This window comes from Camelus dromedarius, chromosome Y, assembly GCF_036321535.1.
Source record: "Camelus dromedarius isolate mCamDro1 chromosome Y, mCamDro1.pat, whole genome shotgun sequence".
NCBI classification, from domain to species: Eukaryota; Metazoa; Chordata; class Mammalia; order Artiodactyla; family Camelidae; genus Camelus; species Camelus dromedarius.
The window spans coordinates 12,069,664-12,092,234 of record NC_087473.1 but is presented as its reverse complement, the minus strand read 5'-3'; the positions used below and the strand labels follow the sequence as shown (position 1 = coordinate 12,092,234).

The 22,571-nt window shown below is 48.4% G+C and overlaps 1 protein-coding gene across 1 annotated transcript in view; it reads right to left on the bottom strand.

The window, feature by feature from the left end:
• The window catches only part of LOC135320393 (F-box-like/WD repeat-containing protein TBL1X), a 49,049-nt gene extending 35,651 nt beyond the window's left edge, over window positions 1–13,398 (bottom strand). The window contains exon 1 of the mRNA XM_064483485.1: window positions 13,269–13,398. Within this exon, the coding sequence (XP_064339555.1) occupies window positions 13,269–13,326 (58 nt within the window). The 5' untranslated portion in view covers window positions 13,327–13,398. The remainder of the gene's footprint in view (window positions 1–13,268) is intronic.
• Window positions 13,399–22,571: the final 9,173 nt, after the last annotated feature.

Here is a 22,571-nt window from a genome sequence, read left to right as displayed (position 1 = left end):
CCTCCAACTTTGTACCTTTCAACCCCTGAGACACACGCCTCTTTAAGTATCTGTCCTGCACCCTAGGTGGGGGGAAGACCTCCCCCTGTCATCTGTCCTTCCACCCCCAGCACCTAGGGCAGTGCCACCACCCAACGGAAAAGCATCCTGAGACTTTCATAGAACTGAAAGTGGTGACAATGGCTCTATTCATGCACATCGACTCTGAAATAAGTTTATCTTACCTAAAATAAGTTAGGTCACACAGGGACAAATGTTTTAAAATCTAACAATTATTTGTTTCCACGTACATCATGCAAATACAATTCATAGGTATATTTGAAAATTTAGGAAAAAGTAACTGCTTCAATTTAAGGGAAATTGTTAGTAAATATTAACAAAATACTTCTGGGTGTATGCAAACACAGCAAAAATTATGCAGATGGTACAAAAGAACCGAGAATGGGAAATACACGTATAGACCAGGGAGGGCTACAGAAGATTTCGAAAGACAAGGAAGTAATGAACACTCACTATATACACACCAGGCTGTAGATTCCCTGGTGGGGGAGAAACTCCTGCATTCTATCAACAGTCTCAGACGGGAGTCTGCAAACTATATCCTGTGGGCCAAACCTGGCCCCTTGCCTGTGTTTATAAATAAAGTTTTATTGAAACACAGCTACTCTCATTTGTCTACGTATTTTCAATGGCTGCTTCTGTGCTGCCAGGACAGAAGTGACTAGCTGTGACAGAGACTAAAAAATTTACAATCTTTTCCAGGAAGATTCCTCCACCCTAATCTAAGGGAGGGACCTAAACTGGGAGATGGGGCCAAGAGGTCTTAGGAATGCAGTCTTTGGTTCCACGACTTGTTTTATGAGGCCAGTATAACCCTAATATCCAAACCTGATGAGGACATTCAAAAAGGAACATCACAGCCCAGATTCTCTTGGTAAAAGAAATGCGAATATACCAGACACAGAATTAGCAAACTGGAAATCAGCAATATAAAAAGAAAAATGTCTGGGCCAAATGGGGTTTATTCCAGGAATGCAGGGTTTAATGCTGGAAAATAAATCAACAATTTCACCACATAAAGAGTCAAGGAAAGTCACTTAAGGGGAAGATTCTCGAGCCAGATGGCCCGTGTGACTTGAGCAAGTCAGTACCTTCTCAATGTCTGTGTTTCTCACCCATAAATGATGGAGAAGTGATGTACTTCTGAGGGGAAATCGTCTTATTGGTCACGTACTTAAGAGTCACACCTGGCACACACAGCAAGTGCTCAATAAATGGGAGCTACTGTCATCATAGCAAGGCAGTGACCATGACACAGAAGTAACACTGACCTGACACCGGGAGTGCCTGGCTGATGGAGGCATGAGGAGGAGGGGACTGAAGATGGAGGTGGAAGGAAAGAGACTGCGGACAAGAAATATCTGAAGGTGATTCTGAGGTTTTTACACTAACCCAGGATGAGATTATGGGGCAGAGGGAGCTTTTCTTTGGAGGCAAGGGACAGTGGTCGGGCAATGGCGATGGTAGTAAGTGTGGGATTAACTGTATTAGAGAAAGAATGCCCAGGAGGGTTGCATCCAAAATAGCAGAATGGAAGGCAATGCAGAGGCTGGAGGTGGACAGCCGGACTGGGTGTGGATGGAGAGGCTGGGGATGGACACCTAGACCGGCAGAGGGAGCAGCATGCTGGCTGCAGACACAGATATGCGGGGGAAAGGAAAGGACGTCACCTTGGGGACAACGGCATTTAAGGAGTGGGTGGAGGAGGCACTGTTAAGGCAACATTCAGAAACTTGGGAGAAAAAGGACAGTGTTGTGTCTGACAGTCCAGATGACTCGCTCTTCCGCCTGGAAGGAAGAAAGGGGATTGAAGTTGGCAGGAAATAAAACATAGCAAAGCCGGACACTTTTAAGGTCGCATTACAATTTCAGAGCAGGCAGATCTGAAATGTAACGGTGTATGAACTTTGGAAACAGGCACCTTGGGAAGTGGCTATTTCATCTTAGCTAAAAAAGGAAATGTGAACCATCTTAGACTTTTTTCATATCATCACCAAGTTTTAAACAAGGAAACAATACTATAACAAGCCTTAAGGGCATCTTCAATAGAATCTGACCTTTTTCTGATGTTAATTCCAATGAAACTGTTTGGCTATATTGAGCAATATACATATTTAAACAACTGTAACTTAGAAACAATCAAGTGATTTTCAAGTGATTTCATTCTAATTGCTTTTTTCCCCTCTGGGACAAGAATGGCAGATCTTGAATCTGAGCTTATACACACACAAAAATGAGAATAGTTAACTTAGAAAAGACTGCAGGAGAAAAGTGGGCTGGGAAGCGGGATGTCTGTGAACACCTGGGACGTGGGAATAGCCACTTCTCTGCGATCCCATTTCCCTACTCTGGGTGGTTACCATCCAACCCGAGGAACGGTTTAGGGAAACACTCTTTCTGAATGGAGAGGAATTCACTGGCAACTAGCACCACTACAAGAAGGTTTGTGATGCAGCGAGTCCCACAGCAAAGGGAAGTGGGCATGCTTCACTGGTGGAGAAGTGTGGACTGCGGATCCCACAAAGCTGTCTAGGGGGGTGTTTTATTCTTTTCTGTATGCAAGACACAGGGATCAGGTTCTCCAGTGACTTACCACCCCCTACATTTTCTTAGAGTGATTTTTAACACGTGATGTAAATGCACAGACAAATGCACAAATGAGAGACATGCACCCACAAAGCAGGCTCACGCCTGGCCTGGACCAAGGTGGTACGGACGGACAGCCAGGTTCTCCTTTTTTCCCCCTCGGCAGGTGCCGCAGCCCACGTGGATGACCTCCGATAAAAACCTGGGCAGCAGAGCTCGGTGGTGAGCAGCCCTGCCCGTGTCACCGTGCGTGCTGCTGGGAGAATGCCCACTGGGAGGGGACACCTGCTTTCTCCTGGACTGCGCCCCACACACCTTCTCCCTCGGCTGGTTTCAATCTGTGTCTCCCCACCCCGGATTTATTGATATGTAACTGACATATAACAGTGTATAAATTTAAGGCGCACGTTGTGATGATTCAATACACGCACACACACTGTGAAAGGGTTACATAATAAGCTTAGTTAACACAGCCGTCACCTCTCACAGTTAACCTTTGTTTACTTGAGTGGGAACATTTTTCAGATTTACTCTCTTAGCAACCTGCAAGTATAGAACACACTACTGTTACAAGTAGTCACCACGCAGGACTTTTATAATCTGTATCTCTGTGCTGTCATCAACTCAGAGTATAAGTTACCAAGCCCTGTGAATCCTTCCAGCAACTCACAGAGCCGGAGGGTGGCCTTGGGGACCACCGACACACCACCACAGAGGCACTGCTTCTCTCTCCCCGAAACATTTAGACAGGAGACGTTACTGTTTCACATGATTTTAAAGGTACATTCATCCTCTGGTCATATGGACAGACGATGCAGGTCTTCCTTATTATTTGATGGAACTGTTTCCCTTTATTATTGCTAAAGCAAAGGCTTCCATTACCTCAGAGAAATGCCTAACTCTACCATTTCATAAGAATTCTCTTTTTTAAACAGGGCCACACATTAGCAATGTAAAAGAGCCACTGCAGTCAAAAATATTTTTAGAGACTCAGCTGAACAATGAGCCCTGAACTTCTTTTAAATTAAGATAGTTGAACCATTAAAATGACTTCCTGAATCCGGGAAACGTGTCTTGCATAAGAAGGCATTCCACAGTCCTAGGAAACACAGTGGAGCCCACTGGGCGACCTGTCAGCTGCTGGGATTACAATCATTTCTGGAGATGCAATTATTCACAAATATTAAGAGTAACACTCTTTTCCTGGTTATCTAACCTCCCCTCGGGAGCCAAAAAAACAAAAACAAAAAAAACCCCACCCCAAAAACATAAAAAACAAACCCCAGAGTGAAAGACTGCTACTCCCAATTATTCTACTATCTGCTGGAGAATGGTTTGGCAGACTTCCCCCTTCCTCCCTGGAAAAATGTAATAAACACAGGGACTGCATTATGCTCACTGGTAAAGTCTATGTGCGTTCTGCAGCAGAAGGAATCCGAGTGCAGCCCAAGGAGATGGTAAAGGGTGAAGAAATGAGAATCCCCTCACAGCTCATTACCAGTACAAACCACCTGGAAGGAAAAACATGCCACCACTAAAGGATGTGACTCAGTGGTTCTCAACTGGGTGCGATTCTGCTCTCCAGGGGACATTTGGCGAAGTCCAGAGACATTTCTGGCTGTCACAACGGAGAGTGCGGGAGTGTTACTGTCACCCAATGGATTCAGGACAGCCCCATCACAAAGGACGATTTGCCCCAAATGTCAACAGTGCCGAGGCTGGGAAACCCTGGTCTCTATGAATGTCTCAAGGCCTTAAGAAAACTCATCATGTTGCGGCCATTCAGAGTACCTCCAGACATGGAGACACTCAACGTGAGGCCCACCCGAGTTTGCCGAGTTCCCGAGGACGCACAAGTTCATGCTATGTGTACGTGACATGCTGTTCACCTGCAGATGACGTTTCATTATTTTTCACTATTTTCCAAAAGCCCCAGAAGGTTTGTGCAGCTCTCCACTTCTGCGTTAACATGGCTACTGCTCGCATCCATTACACAAAAGACACCCCATCAAAACCTAGGCCCACACGCTGGCTAAGGACCTGCAAGATCTAATTAAAGTGCCTCATCTGTTTGTGCGATGGGCCACTCTCTCCCTGTCACACACACACACAAAGCTCTGCAGACAATGGAAGCACGAAATTATGCTTCTGTGTACATTTTCTGTTTAATAATTTCAAAATTATCCCAGACTCACAGGAAGTCAGGAAAACAGCAGAGTCCTGTGTCCTTTTCACCTGGCCTCCCCTAGTGATGACATCTGGCTTTGCATAGGACAGTATCAAAACCAAGACGCTGACATCTGCTGCCTGGTCACTTGCCTGAAAACCTGGCCTGTGTGCATGCATGCATGCATGCGTGTGTGCACCTGCACTTTCCCCGCGGACGCATCCAGGCTGCGGCGTGTTTCAGCAGTCCATTCCTACTTACTGCTGAGTGGGACTCTGGGGTATACGGACAGACCACAATTCGTGTAGCCAGTCACAGACATCTGGGAAATTTCCAGTACACTGCCATTGCAAATAAAGCTGTTTTCGGTGCTATGTTAAAAAATGACCAGATTTTGTCAGACTCCAATCTAACTTACAAATAGCATTATACGTGCCAAGGACTCACCCCAAATGCTGCACAGTTCTGTTAAAAAGCTCTTAAATAAGTAATGTTACTATGGAATTCAGGTGGTTCCTTGTCCTCCTTTTAAGACTATTTCAAGCTCTGAAATAATCTACACACAAACCTTCTCTCCTATAATAATGTGACTTATCAATAGTGTGATTTACTTAAAACTTGCTGTAAAACAGACATGACACAAAGGTGCCATGTTTAACCACTGTTTAGCATACAGCTCGGTTCATTCATACTGTTGAGCCACTGTCTTCACCATCTATCTCCAGAACTTTTCATCTCTCCAAGTGGAGACTCTGTCCCCATCAAACACTGACTCCCGGTCTCTCCTCCTTCACCCCCAGCCCTCACCTTTCTACTTTCTGTGACTTTCTCTTTGACTCTGACTCCTCTCGGGACCGCGCAGAGGTGCAATCACACGGAATTTGCCTTCTTGTGATGGGCTTCCTTCACTGAACGCAGTGTCCTCAAGTTTCATCCACATGGTAGCACGGGTCCGAACTCCCCTGCTTCCCAAGGCTGAGTAACACTCCACCGTATGGATGTACCGTGTTCCTCCACGCTTCCGTCCAGACACTGGGTTGCTTCCTCTGTGACTCATTTTAAAGAATATTTTTACTGCCCCCTCACGGGTGAAGCCCATCTTTCCCACTGAGTTCTCCAACACATCGCCTCCCTGACTACAGCAGCTTGCAAACCTGAGGTGAGGAGCCAGGGACAGAAAGGACACTTAATCCAAACTCCTTCATCTCGAGGTGAGCAGATACTCTAATGTAGTTAAACCAGAGGCTGGCCGAAGGGTAACGGTGACTTGTGGCCAACGGACAGCTCTCTGCTCAGAAGTCGTCAAGTACAAATGGCCTCAGAGAAGCATTTGTCCTACGATGGACAAAACTCCCAGGACCCCTTCTTGAATCTGGACTGGCTGGATTTAAGGCGCACTCTGTTTTCCTGGTCCAGGTCACCTGGTGCTTTTTCAGAGGGGACCTCTTCTCTCGCGCAGTGGGATGTTTCTGCGGAAACAGCTGGACGGGGACCGTGCCTACCCCCGCAGCCCTGTCCCCGCTGTCACAGGGACCACCTCACCCACAGCAGCCTGGCTCCTGAATATCCAGACAGGCTTCTCCTCCCAGCTGCTCCCAGGAAATGGCTGCACTGTCATGTGTGATGTTTAAACTGTCCGGTCATCTTTCTGGAAAGTCACACCTCTGTGTGTTTAGAACAAAACCGCCTTTCAGCTTTGCACTCGGGCTTGGCTGTGGAGAGAAAGTGAGGCCTAACTGTCACCCAGTCTAACTCTCCGGTCCTGAGCACACTGAGAGGGGAGCATCGCAGGGCGCACATGGCAGGGAAATCTGCATGATTTTTCCTGTAACAGAAGCTGAATGAAATGAGTGAGAAATGTCACCTAAGTTCTGTGTGAAACCTTGAAAGTCTGGGTATATAATATTTCCAGCTCTTCCTTATTCCAAGGATGATACAGAATACAGAACTACGTGTAAATTATGTGAGTTCAGGGAAACACGTCTGACCCCACCTAGCTAGCCACGTGTGTGCAGATACTGGCTCCTCGGGAGAAGCGCATCTGTTTATCATGTCAATTCTTACTTTTTAAAAAAGTTCTGTGTTTTGTTGAACTATGGTTGATTTACAGTGTTAGCTTCAGGTGTACAGCAAAGTGATTCAGTTACACATACACATGTTTTTCCAGATTCTTTCCCATTATATGTTATTACAAGACATGGAATATACTTCCCTGTGCTGTACAGTAGGACCTTGTTTATCTATTATATATATAGTAGTGTGTATCTGTTAATCTCAAACTCCTACTTTATCCCTCCCACCGTTTCCCCTTTGGTAACCACAGTTTGTTTTCTGTGTCTGTGATAGACTCTTACTTTTGGAAACCACCGATGGCCTCTCTGAAAAAGACACACACAGCAATGCTAAAGCAGGCAAAGCATATGTATAATAAATTGGCCTTAACCACGAATCGTGACAGATCAGAAAATAAACTCCAGCATGTAAGGGGTTTTCAACCATTCTCAAAGGTCTTTAAATCCCCACAATGAAGAAAGAAGTTTGCCTTCCTGGTGACTTGTGATACCGAATACGTGAATTTTAAGCATCTCCCGTAGTGATCAGCTCCTTTCATTACCTAAAAGGTTTAAAATGACAGCCACCGGGGACTTGCAGCCTGGTGACACATGCGCACCTGACAAAGCCTCAGTGGAACTCTCCTCACTGCTGCTTCTTTTTCACATCACGCACAGTCGGCAAGCGGTTTGCACTAAGCATCTGTCTGTTCCATGTGGTGTGCAGAGGCCGCTCACAGACATCACAGTAGGGAAATACTTCCCCAGGTTTCAAGGACTTCAGTTCCATGGGTGTGACTGCAAATGACTGCATGGAAGGTCCAGTAACCACCCTACGGGGGTCCCACCTGTAGGGAGCCTGCACAGAGGAACACGTCCTGCCCGACACTTGGCAGGAGGGAGGGCTGGCCAGGCTGCAGTTTCCTATTTTATGCAGAAAACTGCACTAAGGAGGAATGGGTGTGCGTACAGGGCTGCTCTCTCACGCAGCAGATCTGGGCGGAAGTCACGGCTGGCGAAGCTGTGACCCTGGTATGCTCACGAAGGCTAATTTTAAACCCTAGGAGGAAGTGTAAAACTTCACTGTCTCCAGCAGATCTCTCTGTGGGGACTGATGTCTTTTCACCTACTTTCCGACAACGCCCTGCACCACCCGCACCAATCAGCTCCGCAGTTCCAAACTCAAAACTATCAAACCACCGATGTTCATGAAGGGCCTTGCTGCCGAGTGAGAATGAAGATAAAGTCAAACTTGTCACACGACCCAGCCACCCCATGCCCAGATGCTGACCCAAGAGAAAGGAAAACCTACATTCACCCCAAAAGCCCGTGTGCAAATGTTTCTGTAGCCTTGGCTGTAATCCTCAGGACCCGGAAACTACTCAAATGTTCTTCAACGGGACAAAGGACAAAGTGCCCTGCATCCTTAAAACGGGACAGGAAACAGCAATAAAAAAAGGGACGCTGATGTAGGTACCCGTGTGAACGCATCTCAAAGCTCTGAGGGAAAGAAGCCAGACTCTAAACACTCCGCTTCTGAGACATCCCAGCAGAGGGAAACTACAGACACAGGACACAGAGTGCTGGGTGCCGGGGCCGCGGTGGGGGGATGGGTACATTACCATGGTCACAGGTGCTATTTTGGGGTGATGGAACCATTCCCTGTCTTGACTGTGTGGGTAGTTACATGACTGTAAACACGTGGCCAATGCTGCAAATCTGTACCCTTAAAAGGGTGACTTTTATGGCACGAAAAGTATACCTTAAAAAAAAAAAGATGGTACAGACAAGGGTGGGGAGGTGGAGAAGCAGCCACATTTAATAGGGAAGGTCAGGTCTGTCGTCTCCAAGGCTGTCAAGTGAGAGCAATGAGGAAAAGGTCTTGTCACCCGGTAACTGTCTACACCATCTGGCCCAAAACCCCAGACCTTCTCTCCTTTCCAGAATAAACGGTGACACTGACCCAGCTCCTACGAGACCACCTTTCCACCCATCAGTCATGGAGCTGGCCCTGTGCACACGACAACCTACACTCTCTGGCTTTTCCGTGACATATGGCCAAACCATTCATTCAGTGCCTTCATCCGAGCTTTGGCAACTCCTGGCACGTAACCTCCCTGGTTACGTACAGAGCTGCCTTCCACCAACAGTAGTGTCCCCAGGGTCCCTGCCCCAATGGATCTGGGGATGAGGCCCCAGAGGAAGTATCTAATATGCTTGCAGGGACTTCACTTACCGAATTTCCTCACTTTTCACACCACCGTCGGCCTCCCTGGCAAAATTCACAGAGGAGGGGGACACAATACACAACTTATCCAGGATCTGCAGGAGCTGCTCTCAGAAGCCCTTGCAGGCTGGAATGCATTCACAGTGCCAACAGCATGTAAAACATTGACCAGCTTAAACTGGCTCTGCCTCCTTAAACAGGCTGCTGATTGCTCAAACCCAGAGTTATTTTAGAGACAGCCCTGCACATGACCAAGACGGAACCCATGTCTCCAGGATGACCCTGCAACCAAGAATCCTCAGTCCACACAACTGGGAGGACAGAAGTGTTGTCACTGGAGCCCTTTACAAAGCGAGAAGTCCTCCGATGAGGAAACCCTGGCTTCCAGGAGTAGACACATGGACCAACCGGAGACTAGCTGATCAGTTTCCAAGTTGGAAATTCCCCTAACCCCTCAGGTTTTTCCCTAGACCCTGGACTGGGGAGACAGACTTGAGCCCTGCCTCCTGCCTCCTTGCAGGTCGACCTTGCAATCAAGCTCCTTCTTTCCTCCAAAGCCGGTGGGGGCCACAGCACTGGCACCCGTGCGCATCGGAAGGAGCCCTCGCGTGGCAACATTAGGACTTCCGCCCTCGCTTTTACCTCGGACCGTGAAGGGAACTCATGGGCTGGGTGACAAAGACGCCCTGCCACAATCTGCTTCTTAAATACCGCCCGGGTGGCCAAAGAGACCACACGATTAACCCCTATGAGGCGTAGGGCAATGGACTCCAAGCCCTCAAAACCGGACTGCTGTTAACTCATGCAAAAACCAACTCAGCGACTTTGGGGCTGGAGTGGAAGTCCCCTCCTGCTGACCTTAAAAGCCATGCTGACTGACCAGTTTCCTGTATCAGGCTGCCATAAAGCACTCGTGCGAGGTACCACACATCTAGGGAGTGCTCTCCACGGCAAGGCCCCTGCTTCAGACAACCAACAGTGACAATGATGACGCCCCCTCTTCCTTAAAGGCTGTGGCATACACAGTTGGGTGAAGGCCAGAGGAGAATCTAAGATGATACAAATTCTGCCTCCTGAGGGCAGAAGACCAACAAGTCCATTCTTGAGACTCTTTGAGTTTGAAGAGCTGTCCCAAGTTCTTCAGGCAAGTGTCACTTCAATGCCCTGCCTTCCCGCTCTCTGAGGGGCTGAAAGTTCCACTGGGGATTCCCGTCCTTGCAGCCCAAAGCATCCTAACGGGTACAGGATACTGCTAGTGCGGGACTCTCCACTAACTCCAGGGTGAGGACCAGGAGCGCCCGTGGTTCCAGGGAACATGTCCCTCAAGGTCGGGTGGAACATTCTGGGTGTATCCCTGGTTGGTGACGCAAAGAGCAGACCTACCGGAGACCCAGCTGTCTGCCTCATGCACAGTCATGCCCCACCCACCGTCCCCCACCCTACTGTCTTCTACACACAACCCAAGGACGACGACAACTGAAGGCTTGGCAACACAGACCTTGCAGCCTCGAGTGGGGAAAGCACACTGGGAGGCGGCGAGGAACCAATCACTTGTCGTGATACAGGGCTGACTGTTAACGCACCTGACGGTGGTAACGGAGAGAGCGCAAGAGACGGCGTTCTTTCTTTCCTTCTGTTTTTAAAGCTGGAAAGGAGACAGTAACAGGCCGAGGAGAAGGTGCTCTTTGTGCACGGTGGGCGCTCAGTAAATAAATCTCTGCTTAACTGGAACTTGAGGTTTTGAGATAAACACGTAAAACAGCCCAGAGTGAACCCCTACACCTAAGGCATTTCTTCTTTCCCTTCTTCTTTTGAGCACTCGGGTCAACTCCAGGAGACACACAGTCACGAGAGCGACGCTCGGTAATCTCGTCTCAACTTCTCACTCAGGTGTGGGGTTTCACGCTAAGGACCCTGACAAGTTAGGACAGCAGCCCAGCGGACGTTACACCCAATCGGCGCCGGTGAAATCCTACACGTTGTTGCCTCCCAAGTCTCCTTCTCAGTTGCCTGGTTACAGAAACTATCAACGAAAGTGAGACAAACGTAAACAAACACTAAAAAGGGAGTCTGGCCCCTCTGGGGGAGGGATGGAGATTTCTGTGTTTATTCACAGAGGCCGGCCCCGCTCCGGCCCGGGCCCGAGGGACCCCGCCACCGGGAGAACTCCCTCCCTGGGGTGCATGGAAGTTTTCTTTCACGCCCTTTGTTCATCCTGACATTCACACACAGAGGCACGGCACCTCCAGCCTGTGCTTTGTTCACACATTCTGACCGTACTTTCGCCTTCATCCTCTCTCTGTGTGGAGGTATTTCTAACAAGAAAGAATCTCTATGCTTGAAGAATTCAGGGCTGGAGGCCATCAGGAAAGAAGGGTTTGCTACACAGAATCTTCACGTGCAGACATCCCTGGGGACCCCTCAGCTCTGTGCTAGGAGAACACCTGTAATCCCGTGAGGGATTCCCTGGTTAAGTTCCGAGGCTCAGGCGTCAGGGCAGTGGCTGCGACCTCCTTGACTGACGGGGGTGAGGCGGTGCGTATTTTGTTTTGTGTATCCATTTTTCATACTACGTTCTGGCAACAGCCGATCCAAATGATCTACCATCTATGTAGAAAGTATGTGCACTTTCTGTGAATAATGCTAGCCGAGGTCGCAAAGGACAGACATCCAGGCTCGGAGGGGGAGAGCTGTTTCTTTGTAACGTGCGGGATGTATTCCATCTTCTTTGCCCAGGATAACCATTTTTTGTAGGGAACGGAGGCTCCAATGGGCTAAATAATCTGTTCAAGGATCAGAATCAAGCCACTTGGTCTGCCTGCGAGGCCTGCTGATCTCACCCTTCTGGGCTTATCCTGGAAGAGCCGGGACCCAGGGGCTCACAGCTGGTTCACCGTCAGTCCTAGTACATGGGTCTCTGAGAGGCGGGACCTGAGAACCGCTTTCCTTCTTGAAAAGCCAAGTTGCAGGACGGATACAACATGATACCAAGTGCATAAAGCTTAAATATGTGCAGAACCCACTGTTTTGGGTTTAACAGTGTCCCACAGAAATTCTTATGTTGAAGCCCTACCCACCACACGGTACACCTCAGAATGTGACTTTATTTGGAAAGAGGGTCGCTGCAGACGTAACGAGTTAAGATGAGGTTGGACAGGATTACAGTGAGCCCCTCATTCAGTATGACCATGTCTTTACAGAAAGGAGAAGCCTGACAAACTTGGACACAGAGGTACAGGCACACAGGGAGAACGCCGAGATGAAGAGGATGAAGGCAGATATTGAGGGATGCTGCGGTGACAAGCCACGGAGTGCCAACACCTGCTGGGAGAGGCAGGGGCAGACCCTCTCAGCCTTCAGAAGAAACCACCCCGCTGATGCCTTGGTTTCAGACCACTGTCCTTCAGAACAGTGAGCTGGCAGCCCCAGTGGGAAGCAAACACACCAGTACCTTCCACGACCGAGAAAAACATCCCTGTGCAGTAAACACACAGGGGGTGAAAACACCAAATTCAGGAGAGCAGTTGCCTCTGAGAGGGGGGTGCACCAGCGGCAGACACAGGGTCCCCAACGCATTAGAAACGCAGCATCTCTTCAGTTGGGTGGGACAGTGGGCACAAGGTGTTTCTGCATTAATGTCCCTTTGCACATCTTAGACTGGGTATTTTGAAGATTGTAAAAAAGTATTTGCTTTAGAAACGAATTTTAAAAATGAATGATGTTGAAAGAATTGAGACTCTTAAGAATCTTAAAGCGCACCCACCAGCAGTCCTCTAAGCTGGGTTTAAGCTGCACAGCTGGGGCGGCCCCGATGGTGTATAATGGGGACACCAGGGCCCCAAAACCCTAACCGACTCACCTGAGGCCCGCCAGTCTGTGTAGGCCCCACTGGTCTGGGACGAAGCCAGGCCAGACCCAGGCTTGGGCTCAGCGCACCTTCAGCTCCTTCCCAGGGAACACGTGTTTAGTCTGATCCTTACGCACCACAAGGCAACGCCTTGCTCATAATCAAGTGTTGGAAGAAACTCAAACAATTGCTATGTTTTAGAACATTTCATAGGATCCACTCTGGTGGGGCTGGGGGTGGGGTGGGAGCTCAATAAATCGTGGTCCTAGATCTAAGAGGTTCACACATACACACCATATGTATACACCAGGCCGTAAGCCGACCCCTTACCTGACTCCTGCAGATACCGATACACCAGGAAGTTCACCTCGTCACTGGTTATGCTCATCTTAGCCTCACCTCGCCGCGATGAGGTCTTTACGAAGCGGGAGCCACCCTCTGTGAGAAAGGTGAGAGGGAAAAGCGGAAAGAGGATTTTGAAACACTGCCTGTATTTTTTTTCTTACTGTATTCTTTTTATCACTTTATTTAAAAAATTTTTTTTTGGTGGGGGAAGGTATTTGGTTTATTTATTTGCAGAGGAGTATTGGGGATTGAACCCAGGACCGCATGCACGCTAAGCATGTGCTCTACCACTGAGCTGTACCCTCCCCTCCCTTACTGCATTCTTTGAGACGATTGAAAAAAAAACCAACACTCAGTTTGTTCTACACATGGAGGTAATTAATGGCTGATTTGTGTTATATTTTGTTATTATATAAAAATTTCATAATTATGTATATAAATAAACATACACACGGGTGAAAATTTTTCAGAAAAGGAGGAGCTGGTGTATTTTCTAATGCTGGGAGGGAGTCATCCATGAAACACCGTAAAACACAGCAGAAAATGAGAACAAACACCAACTTCTTATTTGATACGCATCCTGTGTGTGTTATGAACACAGCACAGGGCATACGGAGTTTGGAGGAGTCCTGACACGCACTGGGACAAACGCAGCTGGCTTAGAGGCCAGCACTCCCTTGGATGGGGGGAAGAGAACCGAGTGGACCAGCAGTCATGTCGACACCCCTCAGCAGGGGGACCACATGGTCCTGTCACACCTGCACTTCTGGAGCAATGATTAGTCATAACACCTGCCACTCACAAAAGTTTACTGATGAACATGATGGTCACTGTATCCATAGGCTGTACATGGCCCCGACGTCACCTTGATGTCACTTCCATAAAGAAGCCAGGTCTCAGGCAGAGAACCTGTGTATTTTGCCACAGAGCTCACTGCGTCGGTCTGCCCAAGCCCTGCGGTACCTGGAGGGCAGGTGAAAACCTAGGGGGCAGTGGGAACTTGGGGAGCCTGTGTGTCTGCAGCAGATGAGAAGAGCGAGCCTGGTTTTCTGCACCATGATTCTAAGTCAGGTGGATGAGCAACCACCCAGTCTACACAGGACAGAAGTCAATCAAACAGTAGTATCTTCCGTCCGTGGACAAAGCAGACCTCAAACATCGACAAGAGAATCTACTCCAAATGGCAGCAGGCAAGAAAGGCAACATGTTTCAATGATGTCCCCGACACCAAACATGTGAGGCTGTTTAGGAACTGTCCTCAGAGCCCACACCACACATTTCCAGGCACCTTCATGGTGGCAAATCTTTCATTACTGAATGACCACTAAGTTTTGGTTTGTTTAGAAAAAGACAAAAGCGCACATTCAAGTTGGGAAGATTTGAATTAAAAGCTGTTGGAAGGATGCACGCAAGATGCCCGCCTCCCTCCATGAGCCCCATCTGGTACAATCCCCTCCCGTCTGGGGTGGGCGGGACTGGCTCCCGCCCCTGTGGGGTCTGTCAGAGGAGACGGAGGCCATGCCCTCGGCTGGGTCAGAAGGCAAGGTGACCAGACATCACTCCTGTAACTGTCACGTTACATCATGGGGGATTCCCACGGGCCTGGAGGAAGACCCCCCCTCCCCGCAGGCCTCGAAGATGAAGGAGACAAAGGCAGCCTTCACGAGAACTGGGGGCGGCCTGCAGGAAGCTGTGCCACCCCCCCAATCACGAGGGACAGAGCTCTGCCAACCACGTGAACTTGGAAGACCAGTCGCCCTCGCAGCCCTGAGTGGGGATGCAGTTCAGCCACTACCCTGCTGCGGCCTCGTCAGCCCCTGAGCAGAGGAGCCCGCGAAGCCGGGCCCAGCTCCCGGGCCCTGGAAACGCCAAGGTCATAAACATGCCATCTCCAGACGCTGAGTCTGTGGTGGTTGGTCACGCGGCAGTGGATAACCAACACAGCGCCCTCCCGGGTCGTTCCAGTTCTCACTCTGTCATCCTACCAAGATTTTATTTGGCAGTTACCAGAATTCTGCCGTGCAGAAATACTTGTCTTCTTCACTTAATTAGGTGATATTTCTGTACTTCTGTAGACACTACAGAGAAAGGTCGACAGTCAAAATACAGATCTGTCCTGAGATGTCTGCTTGAGCTCTGGGGAGTTCACGCATAAGACGGCATTAGGAAAATACAGGAGACTAAAAAGTTATGAAATCAGAGCCTACCTAAATGAAGAACTAAAACATTATTTCAGGGAAAGAAAGTAAACAACAATAGAAAAGCATACTGCAGAATAGCATAGCTCTAAACACACTTTTGATGCAGTAATGATGACTCCAACACGGTGAGGAATTCACAGTGTTAGGGTCTCTCTATGGTCAATGTGGGGCCACGGGGAGGTGGTGAGGTCCTGACGGTGGAGCCCACATGATTGGGATTTGTGCCCTTATGGAAGGACCCCAGGGCATCTCTCCCTCTTCCTGTCATGTGAGAACACAGGGAGGAGACGGCCATCCTCGCCAGATACCAGATCTGCTGCTGCCTTCATCCTGCACCTCCAGCCTCCGGACTGTGAGAAATCAGTGTTTGCTGTTTATGCCTTCCAGTCTATGGTGTGTTGTGTTACAGCGGCCTGAACAGACTCAGGCACCACCCCTAACCCCTTTCTCTTTTATTCTGCCATGTTGGGTGCTTGGCCACGGTGAAACCGTACCTAATCTAACGGTCTCTCAGCCTCAGTGCTTTTGCCACGTGGGGCCAGACGACTCTGTCACGAGGCCGCCCTGCACACTGTAGGATGCTTAGCAGCACCCCTGACCTCTTCCCAGCACAACCTCCCCAGACAGTGCCAGATGTTCCCAATTGCACAACTGCTGCTGGCTGAGAACAACGGCTAGAGAGGAGGAACAAGTCTTGTGTGTCTGAAATGAACTCCATTTATAAGGTTATAAGGCGACGTGGAGCTGGCTCATAGACATCACTTAACGAAATGGCCACACTACTAAAAAGGCTGATTCAAAATGCACAAGGGGTTGGCTTTCCCAAAGAGTCCGTGTAAAATCCTCCTACAAAATTATCAGTGTTTTCATCAGTGATTCCCAAAGAGTCCGTGTAAAATCCTCCTACAAAATTATCAGTGTTTTCATCAGTGATTTTTATCTTCTAGCATCCAGATCTTTCTTGTTTTCTAACGAGAAGGTACCCAGATACACACAGACAACGTGCTTGTTCCCAGAGCCTGGTTCACACCCCACCCCCTGCCCACAAGTGTTTGGAATGAGCAGAGGTGCCTGCCCAGGGTCAGGGCAGGACTTGGAGCATGAGGATATGAGATCCTCAAGAGATGGGGAATCACGGACAACCTGTTGGTCTGGTGTCCAGTTTTCCTTAGAGCACCACCCTTTTCTCCAACTAGGAAAACTTCTGCTTAAGCTCCAGCTCTCTGCTTTCTGATCACAGATTCACTTCCTTTCTAAAATTTTAAGTTAGGATGCAAGGGTTACAATGCTTCCCCCAATACAGCGTTAACTTCTTAAAGGATTTTTCATTTGTAAGCAGCAAAGAAAACAAAACCCATCACTGCAATGGAACCGGGGATGCAATGTCACCTGGTCCACAGAGGGTCAGGTGTCCCTACTGACTGGTCCACTTCCGTACAGACATGCCTGGAGGCAGTGTGGGCTCAGTCCCATACCACCCCACCCCAATGCTGCAAGTCACAGGAAACTTTTGGTTTCCAGTGCATGTAACAGGTTTATACTACACTGTTGTCTATCAAGTGTGCAATATCATTACATCAAAAAAACTATATATCTTACATAAAAAATACTTTATTACCAAAAAAATGCTAACCATCCTTCGAGCCTTTAGTGATTTGTAATCTTTTTGCCACAGTAACATCAATAGTCACTGATGACAGATCACCACAGAAGATATAATAACATTGAAAAAGCTTGAAATATAACAAGAACTGCGCTAACGTGACACAGAGACACAAAGCAAGCCAATGCTATTGGAAAAACGGCACTGGGAGACTCGCTCGATGCAGAGCTGCCATAAACCTTCAATCTGTCAGAAAGCCCGCTATGTCTGCGAAGCCCATGTGACATATATGAGGAACAGGTATGTACACATATGAGGCACATATGTCCATGAGGTACATATGAGGTGTGCCTGTACATGTTTTAATTTTCCTTTTTTCGTGTGTGTGTGGGGGGGGATTAGATTTATTTACTATTTAAAAATTTCTGTAAGTTTTTTAATGGAGGGACTGGGGATCGAACGCAGGACCTCATGCATGCTAAGCCATGCGCTCTACCACTGAGCTATACACTCCCCCTTAATTTTTAAAAACTGATCTAATAATTGGATCAAAGCCTCCACCACCAATAAAACACCTTAATTTAAATGACTTAAATGACTTGAGCTTCTTCAATGACTATTCCTTTTAAAACCTAATTAGTTCCAAAAAAAGGATTTATAGTGACGTGAACTGAAATGTGCACATGCATTCTTAGACTAGTCAATACACACACGAGAACACTCTTTGGATGGAACAGAAACCAGAGCAACATTCAACCCACTTCAACTCTAGGTGTGATTACACCGAAACCAAGAGACACCAACGATTAACGGTCTAGTTGTGAGTCCTGTGAGCAAGGTGCTGGAAGGTAGTGGTTGTCGTTTTACTGGGTCAGCATTACATTTTTGGCTGAAGAGAGTAAAACAGTTGTTCCCCACTTGGCAGAAACGACTGTTTTAGACGAATCAGGCCACAATCTACTCACAAGGTTAGGAAATAAAAGTACCGATCCTCTTTTCTCCAAGACAAGAGCTAAATTTCCACAGAGAGGTGTTTGACTCAAATTATAAATTTCTTCAACCAGGTATTTGCTGTATAAGTTCCTGTAAATAAACACACTGGTGTCCCAGTGCTGTTCAAAGTTCTGCTGGTGCAGGAAGACCTCAGCCCAGGGGCTAGGGTCACCCCCAGCGCAGCTGCGGGTGGGAGGGGCAGTGAGGACCTCTCACACGGCTCCCGGCACCTGCCCACATGGGCCAGAGCTCGGAGGTCACCCAGAAGCCCAGGCCAAAGGAAGGGAGGGTGTCCTTGTCCTCCTCCTTAGAAAGGCCAGGCAGTAATCCCTTCAAGATCAGATTCCCACTGGAGTAACACTGCTCCTCCAGCCACTCCCCTCTGCCTCTGTTTACAGATGAAACAGCTCTTGACAATGGACATGCAGATGGGAAATCCCAGAAGGCGAGGCCGCGAGGCACACATCCCCCTCCCCGTCCAAGAGGGCTCTCCACGTTCTCGCAGTTTCTACCCCAGGATGGGGAGCCAGGCCTCTTGACTCCAGACTCCAGACAAAAGTTACACCTACGGGAATGGCTCACCTCCCAGGTCTGCTTTGAATTTTGTTTTTAAATTGTGGTAAAATACAGATAACATAATTTACCATCATGACCATTCTCCAGTGCACAATCCGGCGGCATTAAGGACATTCATACTGGGGTGCAGCCATCAACCCATCTGCAGAACTGTCTCATCACCCCAAACTGCCCCACTGGACAAGAGGTCCTCATCACCCCTCCCTATCCCTGGAAAGCCCTCTTCCAGCTGCTTTCTGTCTGAATGTGAAAGGAGAGGAGGGGTTCCGTCCTTGAGATGGGAAGCTGGCTCCCCTCAGCTGGGGGCGCTCTCGGATGGCAGACAGCACCACAGCGCCAACTCGTGCCCTGGGCTTTACTGACCATCGGTGCCCCCACGATTCCCTACAAACAGCTCTTAAGAAAGAAAGCTCAGTGCAGAGACCGGAAGCCCCCATGGTGAGAACTTCTTTCTTTTTTTAAAAAATGGAGGTACTGGGGATTGAACCCAGTACCCCATGCATGCTAAGCACACACTCTACCACTGAGCTATACCCTCCCCGCCCTCAGCAGTGAGAAGAACCAGCTCCTGGCATGAGATAGGTGTGTGGATCCTAGTCTCGTCTTTGCCATCATCCTGCTGCAAAGAAAGACGTATTTGCCCTACTTCTTCTGCACTTATGGAAAATGAGGTCCAAGGCATTGATAGAAAAAATCCCCAAGGACCTACTCTATTCAAGGCATGGTGATGGCAATACAAGGGATCGAACAAATTCACACACACACACACACACACACACACACACACACGCTCCTTGCCAGGAACTCGTTTAGTAAGACGTCTACAGAAATGATGAAAAGCTCCAAGTTAAGCCCCTCCTCTATACCCCAAGGTACCACAAGGGGCAGCAGAGCTCCGGGGAAGGCTAAGTCAGGGAAGGGGGGAAGGTTTGGAAGAGGGAGAAGGTGAATTCTTGACTGATGGACACCAGCTCTGGGGGAGCAGCGTGAGAAAGCAGAAAAGGAAGGAGGGGGGTGCGTGTGCGTGTGCGTGTGTGTTCGGGGGGCTGTCTAAGAATGACTCTGACCTTTTACAACAATGAACCAAACGCTCCCAGGGACCCAGGGCGGGAAGCCTGCCTCTGTGCCATCATGTCTTTTGCGCGGGGAGAAGCCAGCCTGGGTCCTCTCTGCCAAGAACGACTTTTGTGGGCGTGTGACATGGAGCTTGCAATGCTGATGCTGGCTGCAGTAAAGTCAGGGCACACCAGGGCGGTGGTCCCAACGGCCACGGACTGACTGACTGGCTAGAGGTAAGGTGAACAATGTCCCGAGAGCCACGGAGGAGAGTGGAAAATGTGGGATTGGGGGCCTTGTGGCTCAGAGGCAGTCAGCCTGATTCCCAATTGTACCTTCATCCCTCTGGAGCTCCACATCTATGGCAAGCCATGTGTTCCCTTCTCCGAACCAGGGACAGTGAGGGCCGCGACACTGGGAGAGGTGGTGCGGGTAAATGCTTTCGTACGGGCTCCTGGAGCTGGGTGCCACACACAGGAGAGACCCAGGACGTGGTACCACTCCTACAGAGGCACCCATGAGCATCCCCAAAGCGCAGAGCCCCTGAAAGGGCCAGAGGGACACACCACCCTCGCCAAAGTCGACTCAGAGCTGGTGTCCTCTGGATAGTTAACTGGTGATTTGCAAACCTGAAAGTGGCCTGGAGGGAAAAACCAGCTTCCCCAGGGGCTCGGCCGGGCCTTCCCTCCCTAACCGGTGAGCTGGCGACACAGCTTGCCCTCTGACACCTAGCTGGTTTCCGGGTGGCATCCCAGTCCAGCTCGCGTTCTGAGAACCCAATGGATGCCTTCCGACCTCCCCAGTTCTGGAATAAAAGAGCTTTCTCAGCACCAGTGAATACCCCTCAGCCTCCAACAGGACGAAAAAATAAATCAAAGGGTTCTTAATTAGCGCAACTGTGTTCATTTTCTGGGCTGACCCAGTTTTGATCTGAGGCACCTCCAATTGGGTGGATTCGAGGTCTTGGGGAGCTGTGATTGAGCGAAAAGGACAGACCCGCCTCCCTCCGTGAGGTACAGCCACAACATGCCCTCACTGTGCTGCTTAAGACGAAAAAATCACTGCAGGCTGACATCTCTGGAGTTTCCCTGCTGAAGATAAGAATTCCAACATAAATAATAATTTGGGGTTAAATCCGTCAGGCAGCTGAAGGGAAGATTATTTATAGTATTTCTCCTTTTTACAACTTAATTTCAAGGTGGCAAAAGCTCCTATTCATCACGGTTCCATTTGCAAAACGAAATCAGTTCGAAATCAGTTAGAAGAAGAGAGGAGGTGTCTGAGGGTTTCGTCTCACTGAGAGTGTGTGCGTGTGCTCACTGTCACACTCTCTCAGCCGCCCCCAAACAACAGAATCACAATTGCCGTTTAATTATCTTAAGGGATATAATCAGGAGAGAGCTACTTGAGACTTGGCACTGGCGGTTAAAGCCAGAAAGGGCAAGTGAGTTTCATGCCAAGAGGAGGCGAGTGAGTTCGGAAACAGTGAAGTAATAAGCACACGCTGATTAAAGGAGGGAGCTGATACCATGTGTGGCACAAGTTTCTCCTTTAACAATCTGCCCCACTGTGAGACGTTCTCTTAACACCCTTTAACACAGCCCTCTGTCTCTCCAGGGACAGAAGAGAGTTTGCCTCATGTCCTGTTTCTGCTATTCATCTCCTGGCCTGCCCACTGGAAGGATCCACTTTTTAAAGTCATCTTCTGGACACGGCTCTGGGCTTTGGGACTCGACTCCATGCAGACTGGAGACCGTGGGCCAAAGCAGCCGGAAATCTGCTCCAAGTCTGCTCATCGTAAAAAGGCACTATTCCCCCTGCATTTTACAAAGTCTCTGTTGACTGGAATCTCCTCGTTTGCTTTCCCCACCGTGTTTTTCTCTCTTCCAAAGTGGACCGAGTTTATTTTTCTCTCCCTGTCAATGGTCAGTTTACGATGAAAAATTTAACACTGATACATAAATCCTTTCCCACAATCCGCTGGGGGCCAGCTGACCATGGAGGTGACGTAGGCTTGCTTCATCATGGGCATGCCTGCTCCTGCATGAGTCCAGTGACGTGGATGTGCAGCTACTGAAACACTCTGTGGTGCGGAGACAGCATGAATGTGATTCGGTAAACTATGGCATTTATAGCTGGACCCCAATTATAGGAGAACAGATATAGAAAGAAGTTTATTTCCATATTTAAATGGCAGTGCTGCTACTAGGCATGTGAACTCTGGTAATAAAATAATAGTTCTTTGATTATACTTATAATTTTGGACCATTTGATTCCCAAGTATATAAATATACCTGTAAAATAAGTGAAAAATCTTACCTTTGGGGAAATTTTTTCTAACTGTGAAGTAATATGCATATACTCATTGGTAAATGAAGCTACTAGGTCTATGAAAAAAGAAAACCCAAGATGAAACCATTGTTAGTAGTTTCATGTTCCCCGCCCAATCTTGTCTATGTCTACATTCTCCTAGAAGAATGTTCCCCATGACTGGGGGAAGTGTCCATGATACAATGCCATGTGAAAACAACAGGGCCCAAGATGGAATGTGCACTCCTAAATTTCATCTTGTGCACACACAAATAAAAGTTCCCCCTAAAATGTTCTTACACCTGTCTCTCAGGGGTGGGATTATGCTGGTCTTTTATCTGCATGTGCGTGTGCCTTTCTGTATTTTCCAAAGTTTCTCCTATGACTATGAACCATTTTCATACTCATTAAAATGTGATTAAAATCTGGCAGTGTCTTCAGAAATAATCAGTATGAGAGGAACTTGGCTAAGTACATGATTCTCAGCATGTAACTTTTCCAAAAGCTGAATCGAGGACCTATGTTTAAATTCAAGTCAATTAAAAGCAA